This window comes from Hermetia illucens, chromosome 7 (genome assembly GCF_905115235.1).
Source record: "Hermetia illucens chromosome 7, iHerIll2.2.curated.20191125, whole genome shotgun sequence".
NCBI lineage: Eukaryota > Metazoa > Arthropoda > Insecta > Diptera > Stratiomyidae > Hermetia > Hermetia illucens.
Window position 1 is genome coordinate 4,728,154 of NC_051855.1, and position 9,289 is coordinate 4,737,442.

The 9,289-nt window shown below is 45.9% G+C and overlaps 1 protein-coding gene across 1 annotated transcript; it reads right to left on the reverse strand.

Moving 5' to 3' along the window:
- Window positions 1-7,919: 7,919 nt before the first annotated feature.
- LOC119660943 lies at window positions 7,920-9,000 on the reverse strand. Its single transcript, XM_038069945.1, has 2 exons — window positions 8,600-9,000; window positions 7,920-8,253 (listed from the first exon to the last, which is right to left on the reverse strand). Exons 1-2 carry the CDS (start codon window positions 8,789-8,791, stop codon window positions 8,077-8,079), a joined length of 369 nt encoding a protein of 122 aa, XP_037925873.1. The 5' UTR covers window positions 8,792-9,000; the 3' UTR covers window positions 7,920-8,076.
- Between the last annotated feature and the right edge of the window lie 289 nt (window positions 9,001-9,289).

The following is a 9,289-nucleotide window of genomic DNA, read 5'->3' on the forward strand; positions in this document are numbered from 1 at the left end:
AGAGATATGGGATGACGGTCTTGGCAAGGAGGTATATCGTAAGCCTCTCACGTAACTACAGAGACGGGAGCTTTGCGGGTGGCGTCTGCGTACCGCACTCTCTCCGAGCCGGCCGTGATGGTGATTACGGGAGTGACCACCGTTGTCCTTTTTGCTAAGGAGCCTCAAGCCATATACAAGCGCAAAGGAGAAGAGACAAGAGAGATAATTGCTCGCGAAGAACGGCAACGCATCTTAGACGAGTGGCAACTCTCTGAAATGAAACTAGAGGCAGATGGGCTGCGCGGCTCATCGACAACTTAGGTCCGTGGCTGAATCGGAAGCATGGTGAGACTGATTATTTCCTCACCCAGTTCCCAATGGGCATGAAGGTTTTCAGTGTTACCTGCACAAGATTGGAAAGGCACGATCTCCGGATTGTGTGTTTTGCAATGGAGTTGTGGGCGACGCCCATCACACTTGTTTTTCTTGTGGAAGGTGGGATAAGATTCGTCAGGAGCTCTATTTAAACATCTTTTTAAACATGATGTATCTCTCTCCAGACAACATTGTCGAGGAGATGCTGAGGAGTGCTGATAGGTGGAGCCGTGTTGCCCATTACGTTCGGGTCCTCTCGTTGCTAAGAAGATAGAGCTCGACCGGTGGATCCCTGATCCCTGATTTGAAGGTTCCGTAAGGCGGGAGAGTTCGGGAACTAGCCCGAAGTAATGTGACAAATGATTCCAGGCTAACTCTCTGACGATGGGGAGGTGTTTAGTTGGTAGTCCGGCGACGTACCGAACCGAGAGTCCAACATTCTGTGCATATCTACCGCAAACAAAAAAAAACAAAAGGAAGGTCTCATCACTCTTCATCTGCCTCCAATGGAGCCCCGAATCGTGATCAAATTACCCTCATTGCCAAATCATAGGTTTCTCCGCATAATTTTCACCCCTGGTACGGATTTTCTCTCTACGAGTTTTCATGCCATCGCATATGCCTATTCGCTGAAATGTTAATAATGCAAATAAAGAGATCATAAAGTAAATCATTTGACATGACATGCGCCGTTACGAGACCATTGAATATCAACAACGATCAAAGAAAGAGGGATGCCCTATGATGCGTCCTCTTTAACCTGAAGAAAGTGATTCGCAATGCAAATGGAAGTGGGAGACACTCCATCCTCTTCATCATCACGCCCACCCAAATACTGGCCTACGCTGACAATATTGACATAATGAAAAAAACAACCCGATATATATAGTCTACCTTCATGTAGATTGAGCGGGTGGCACGAGATCTCGTTCAGCATATTAATGAAGACAAAACAAAGTGCATGGTGGCAACGTCGGCACCAAATATCAAAAACCGATCAACATCGAATCGCACTGGTCAAACGAAAATGATAAAGATGGGAAACTAGAACTTTGAGATCGCTGAAAATTTCTCCTATCTAGGGTCGAACATCACAACCGATGACAGCCATGTCGATGAAATCCGCGCACGATTGAAGACTGCCAACAGAACCCATTTCGGCTTACAAAACCTGTTTCACTCCAAAATTCTCACTATAAGATCAAAGCTTTTACTGTACAAGACTATGATCTTACCAGCCCTTACTTATTCCTCGGAGACTTGGGTTCTGTAATGATAAGAGTGAAATCGGAGATCAAGTCGATCATCCTGAGTGGCCGATAACGACCTAGAGGGCAGAGCTATCCCAAAAATCTAGACAAATTGGCTAAATTGACCGTGAAGGTCCGCCCACAAAAATTGAAGCTCCATCAAAGTGCTCGATCGACACGTTCTTGCACGCCTCTGTGCTAGCCAGGCTCGGGAATGTGGGGGGGTCCTTTGAGCCCTTGGATCCCTCACGCTTCATTACTCGAAACAACGTGTCTATTCCGATGCGTGGGTCCGCACCGGATTCTAAATTCGACATTACTACGAATTTCGCGACGGCCTATCGAAGGACAAACAGAACGCGAACTAAGGTTGGAAATTAAAAGAGGAAAGAAAAAAAACGGCTCGACCGCGCACGTGGAGCCGTAAGTCTCCGGACCTGAGTGCCGCGATCAAGGAGGGGAAGATCCACGACGGTTCACTGTCTCAATGATCGTCCCTTCTGCCTCAGATCTTGCATGAGGCACGGCCTCTGAGGTTCCCACCCTACCTCGGCATCCTCAGGCCAGTTATTACTTTGAGGATGTCCCTTTTAAAACAGTTCCGCGGGGGGGAAGAAAAGAGGATTAGAAAGGGAGGAAGTCCTCAAACCACTATCACTCTATTCAATCTTCATTATTGTTGCAATTTCATAACAAATAAAAACAAAAATAAACAAATGGTAAAATTCAAAGAGAAAAAAAAAATAATAAAAAAAAGAAAGAAAAATAAATAAAAATAAAAAGGAAATAAAACTCCGCCGAAGCCGGTCCCAAGCCCGGTTGTGAAAGGAGGAGGGATGGATAGCTTCAGTCTGAATGGCTGTACGCCACCGCAGCGTCTCGGGGGGTAGGTGAGGAAAGTGCAGGAGCTTTGCAGACTTGCAGATTACTCACTAAGGAAGCTATCTACACACCTGGCAGCTAGGGATAAAATGCACCACCAAAAATGAGAAGAAGGAGAAATTTAAGGTTCGGTACGGATAACCGGCGGGAGTCGTCTGACTTGGTGACTGGGTCGGGCTCTCGTAATGGACAGCACGGCGTCGAAACCGCTAGTCGTGGGGCGGTTCGACGTCTAGGCGCCACGACGACCAGGAGCACAGCTCCGCCTGCTGCAGCTGTTTCGCCACAACCTGTGGCGACCACTTCAGCAGGTTCGCGTAGGAAGCGGATGAAATGGACTGAAGAAATGAACCTCTTCATCATCCGCTCCTACTACGAAATAACGGCGGGGGCGGGTACAACATCTTACCGCCCCTTGTTGCACCAGAGATTCGTCGAGCGTTTCCCGCAATTCGCGCACGTGACTGTGCAGCGAGTCGCAGACCAGTACCGCTTTATTACTCGCAGCGACACAATCCCGGCCACCATCAGGGAACGTGTTCGACTTGAAGTCATCGGGGAAACTGGTGACCGAGAGTCGATGGGGGCAGAGGCGGCGGCATCCACAACATCACGCCGCACTGCAGGCAGGTTTCCGCTGAGGTTCGGGACGAATTCCAAAGAGCGTGTATAGAATTCTCGGATATGGATCCTTTGCATAGACCAGGCATTCCCAGGCTCTATGCATCTCCAGCAACTCCGGGAATTCTATCTCAAATCAATGATGAGATTGCATCTCGACTGTGTGCTGATATGTCGCTGCTGCAACTACAATCACTTGTGTGTTGTGGTGCAGTTGCGGCTATCAGATTGCACGGTCAGAAGATTCGCTTTCGTGTTATTGGTTTGAGTGACAAAAGAGATCCACCATGGAAAATTCGTCTGGAACGTCGGCGGGACTCACTAAGGCAGGACATTGCTAGACTGATTCAGATCAGCACTGGCAATGCCAGCCGACGGGTGAGAAACAAAGTGCAGAGGGTTTACCGGAACTATGCCATCCCCTGTGAGACACCCGTTGTTGAAATTCTGGACACACTAAAACACAAACTTTCTGTCATATGCAGTCGGTTACGGCGGTATGGCGAAAGTTATTCCAGACGTGTCCAGAATGCAACATACGCGAGGAACCAGCGGAGCTTTTTCAGATCTCTCAACGAATCCCAACAGAGCACCCAGACAATACAGTTCTCGGTGACGGAAGCGAAAGAGTATTGGGGTGGGCTTTGGGGGTTACCTGCCCAGCATGCTGAGCATGCTGAGTGGATCACCGCCGAAGGCACCCGCCATGTCAATACACCTGGCATGAATTTCGCGGATGTTACCGAAGAGGAAGTTCGACGAGCCATAAACAGCTCGAAGAACTGGAGGGGCCCAGGTCTGGATCGGGTGCAGAATTTCTGGTATAAGAAATTTACCAGCGTACACAGTCGGTTGGCACGCAGTATAAATGAGGTCATGAGTCGGCCGGAGGAATTTCCACCTTTCCTCACTGCGGGGATTACCTACCTTATCCCTAAGAAGGACACGGTGCAGGACCCCGCAGACACAAGACCGATCACTTGCTTACCAACCCTCTACAAATTCATCACGTCCATTATTAGTGGAAGGATCAATGCGCACCTCGAGACCAACAACATTCTGTCCGAGGAGCAGAAGGGCTGCCGAGTTGGGTCAAGGGGTTGCAAAGAGCAACTCATTATCGACTCGGTAGTTGTAGGACAAGCAACTAGAGGCCAAAGAAACCTCTTCAGTTGCTACATCGATTATGCCAAGGCTTTTGATAGCGTTCCGCATACCTGGCTAATCGACATCCTACATCTGTATCGCATTGATCCGAAACTAATAAAGTTTTTGGCGACAGCCATGGAAGGGTGGCATACCACCTTATCAGTCCGTACATCTGAGGGTGCTAATACCTCAGAGCCCATCCGTATACGGAGGGGCATCTTCCAGGGGGATTCATTGAGTCCTCTTTGGTTTTGTATGGCACTGAACCCCCTTTCATGGCTACTGAATGATGCTAGAGGGCATGGTTTTGCAATAAAATATGGCCTACATGCTAAGTGCGAACTGACACACTTGATGTACCTAGATGACATCAAGCTGTATGCTGGTACTGACAACCATCTTAGAAGTCTGTTGAGAATAATAGACATGTTCAGCCGTGATATTCGGATGGAGTTTGGATTAGACAAATGTCGAATCCAAGCCATCCGCAAAGGTCATCACGAGCCGCATGCCGGACATAGCATTGGTGACCTCCACATCGAAGCTATGACCGAGACAGACTTCTACAAGTACCTAGGAATTCTGCAAGGAACGCATGCTCGAGTTGGTGATCTGAAGGAAGCTCTGCTGTCCGAATTCCTGCGACGTGTAAAGCTGGTGCTGAAATCGCATCTCTCGGGGAAGAATAAAATAAGCGCGTTGAATGTATTCGCTATCCCTTCACTGGCTTATGCATTCGGAATATTGCCGTGGACGAAGACCGACCTGGAAAACGTCCAGCGGCGGATACGGACAACTATGTCCAAATTCCGAATGCATCACCCAAAGTCTGCCGTGGAGCGGATGAACTTGCCTCGTGACATCGGAGGTAGGGGCGTGGTTGACGTGGCGGCACAACATCATCGCCAAGTCGACTCGCTGTGCGCTTATTTTTACAGCAAAGAGCAGGCGAGTCCCTTGCATGCGGCTGTCTGTAAGGCAGACTGTGGACTGACTCCACTTAACTTGAAGGATCGATCTTTCAATCCTCTGAGTGGGGTGAAGTCGGACCAAGAGCGGATCGAGGAATGGAAGTCGAAGGCAATGCACGGTAAACACGTGAATTGTCTTTGGCAGCCATTTGTCGATTTGTATCTGTCGAACAGATGGCTGTGTGCTGGGGAGCTCTTTGCTGAGACGGAGGGGTTCATGTGTGCCATTCAGGATGGCGTGGTCGCCACCCGAGCTTATAAAAAGCTCATCATGAAAGAACGGGTGGAGAACGACCAGTGCAGAATGTGTGGTTCGGCGTTAGAGACGTTGGACCATCTCATTTCTGGCTGTACTGTTATGGCACCGGTGCAGTACATCACCAGGCATAATGCTGTATGTAAGGTTATCCATCAAAACCTTGCATACAAGCATGGGCTGATCACGGGGACATGTCCGGTTTGCCGATACGAGCCGCAAGCAGTACTTGATAGTTCTGCTTACAGCATGTATTGGGACCGGCAAGTTCTGACTGATCGCCATACCGCACACAACAAGCCTGACGTACTGTTAGTTGACAAGACGGGTCGCTCCGCGTATATTATTGATGTTGCTATCCCCCATAATAGCAACATTGAACGGAAATACGTGGAGAAGAAGGTGAACTATGAGCCATTGGCTCGGGAAATCAAAGAAATTTGGCGTCTCGAGCGGGTGGTTGTAGTTCCCATAATATTGTCAGCTACAGGTATTGTACCTAAATCCCTGACGGCTTCCCTTGATGTCCTGGGACTTTCGCACAGTCTGGTTCAAACCATGCAGAAGTACACCATTCTGCATACGTGCTCGATGTTGCGGGGAGTACTCGACGGATTCTCCCACTGACCTACCACCGGCCACCACCACCAGTGCCCCTTTAGTTTTTAAGTAGGTAGGATCGTCCGAGCCTAAATGCTTGGCACTTAGTGCTAGTATTAGGTAAAATCCGGCATCTGCCGAGATTGTGATAACTCGGAAAAGGAAATAAAAATAAAATAAAAACAAGGACTCACCCAGGTCGTCACTCCGAGCTCGGTTGGCGGCTGGTGTAACAAGTTCTAAAAAAAACTAATTATATCAAGAATTCAATGATAATATGTTAGTTTAAAATCACTCGAACACTTTCATTTGTTCTCCTCCGCCACTACAAGCTACAAGGTAAATTCAAAAACAAATGCCAATTTAGGTTCTTTCCCTTCTCAAATGCAAAAAAAATGTCTTTCTTCTTTCTTCTTTTTGGCTAGAATTAGCATTAGTTAAAGCTTTTTCTACCCCACTTTTTAGATCCGATTATATGTACAACTTTTTTCAAAGATTTCTTAGATAAATGCATTTACATTGTTCGTCTGATCACACTATTAGCGAAAAGCTTTACCGATTTCTTCCTTAAGTCCGTTATGTCTTATAACTTCTTTAATTTTTGTTGCAGAGGGAAAAGTTATCCAGTTGCATTTGCATCTTTATGGCGAGTCAATTGCCATTCCTTCACCTTCGGATTAATGACGTTTTTCCTTCTTCTCGAAGACTTTTACTCCTCTCCCTTTATTTCTCCGTCCAGCTCCACTCATCACTCCGCCAAAAATCCAACTCCCAAATCAAAAGAAACTCTTTCTTCTCCTTTTCCTTTGTTTTTCTCTTCCCTTTTACTCCGCTCCAGCACTTCCTTCCTTCCCAACGTAAAAAATCAACTCCCAGTTATTCTTCCGCGCACCGTTTCCCTCACTCAGCAACACTCTCCGCGTTCTTTGTTCGTGCACCGCTTCTCTTCCCGCTACCTAGCCTTTCTCACTCGCTAGGCAATGTTGCGGCAACATGCGCATGCGTCTGCGGATGCGGCAAATCATTCGCTTCATGTTAAGATCAATTCGCTCGAATGCATTCAATAATGTGCAATCTGCGGGGAACCTTAAGGCAATTGCACACTATTAAATGCATTGTTTAAGCAAATTAATTAAGAAAGAGCCGAATGAGATTCCGCTCCTGTCGCGCAGCCGCGGTCACTACAGTTCTTAGCAAGAAAAATTGACAACTCTTTGCCACGTTCGAGAGAAGAATCCTCCAAAGAATTTTTGGCCCTCTATATGAGGATAGACGATTCCGTACTCTACCTATCGATGAAATCTATGAGCGATACCACGATCATCTAGTTGTGGATAAAATTCGGCTCAACAGGTTGTGGTAATCCGTATGGATGAGGATGATCCAGCCCCAAAAGTCTATAAGGGCAATTTCTATGATTGAAAAAGACGACAAGGCAGATACTGCCTGAGATGGAGCGAAGGGGTAAGTCAAGACGCCAGACAGCTTTTAGGGATATCAAATTGGTGGACCTTGCCGCAAAACCGGGGTGTCTGAAGTTCCTTATTATGGCAGGCGTAGACCGAATTGTGGTTGTTGCGCCGTAGATGATGATGATGATGATGCTCCGATGTACATATCTGTCTGAGATACACGATCTCACCTTCATTTCTACTGGACCAAATTGACAAGGTCCACCTTTCCTGAGATCAAAAACTGTTTGAAATTGTAGTGAAGCTTATAAGACCAGGAGGACTGGGAGTTTCGATTGGTATGGAAGAAAATGCACATACATGTATACGGTCTACATATAAAATATATTTGAAGTATTTGTTATAAGTCAATTAGGACATGAATGAATAGTAAGTCGATAAGAAATACAGAAAAAAATAGTGAAAAAACTTAACTAAATTTCCACAATTGGAAGAACTGAAAATTTTTTAATATAGATCAATTGGCGAAATGGAAATATCATGTCTCGCTTTAGATTCGCTGGTCAACCTGTTGGCATCTATCTATAGAAGTCCGGATTTTCCTGTAAATCTCGTTGACGTCTTTCAGCTAACCATTTGAAAAATTCTGGAGATCCATCTGCCATATGTACAGGTCCAACTGGGTCGTCCGGCAAATTTATACCGCGTACGTAGTGCCACCAGTTTTCGAAACCACCGCACCGTTCAATTGAAACCTGAAAGTGGTTCAGAGATGCAACTTTATAGTAGTGCTATAGGTATTCATAGGATCTATAGCAAAAGCTTTGAAGGCTGTTCACTAAAACCCCACATGGATTGTTCGCTTTTGCTGATGGGACATAGCTTCTGACAAAAACTGAATATAATCCTTGTCAGCAGCTAGTTAACGTAAGGTACATTTGCCAACCGAGTTCATTTAAGAAGTTCCTCGTATCGTCCAAGTCATGAAAATGACTCAATATCAACCTGAAACCAACTCATTCTGATCATAACCTTTAATATCAAAACCACCACTTTCTCCTATATCACAACTACGCCCCTCAAAATAAGCAAAAAACTCACCCACAATGAAACGCCCACAATAATGAAAAAGATTAGAACGATAGCCCAAAGAAATCGTATTAGTTGTATCAGCGAACCGGCAGAAATCCAAACTTCCTCAGGACCAGAAGCCATCAAGGCTAGGTCTAGTTCCTCGTGGAGAAGAAAAGTGGAATACACATGTCTCCCGCTAGGGAGCATGTATTGAAACATTTTGATTTGCAGTTTGGCTTCGAAAGTACTCCTCCTCACTCAGTTATACGCGGATTGATGAATATTAATTGCATTTATGTTGAATTTTTCGCAAGGATTTTGTATGCTCTTTTTATTATCACTTGAACTACATTTCACACTATCAGGATATTGAGGTTAAACCGTATTGGGTGTAAAGGCCCATGAATTCGTACAAGATGTTATCTGTCCAGAATACATTAACTGACTGAGGAGAATTCATATAATCAACAAGGCAGTAACCATGGAAACGGAAAATCAACAAGGAAGAAGATCCTACAAATGTTAGGGGCGAAGGGGAAAAGGGAGCAAGCATCGTAGCTTGCTGCGATAATTCATTCGAAAAATTAGTTGACCACATCTGCATATCGCACCCTTGCGGCAAAAATGTTGCAACTCAAAAAGTTCGTTCCCGAAGATCCTACACACACACATCCTATCTTTTTTTTTTAAGAAGGTGAAAATTTTCAAAAGACTGGG

Bases quoted from the DNA above. Each gene is read 5' to 3' on its own strand.
- LOC119660943 (XM_038069945.1), bottom strand. From the start codon at position 8,791: ATGTTTCAATACATGCTCCCTAGCGGGAGACATGTGTATTCCACTTTT. The intron at 8,254-8,599 runs GTGAGTTTTTTG...AACCACTTTCAG, and splicing joins TTGTGGGCGTTTCATTGTGG to GTTTCAATTGAACGGTGCGG.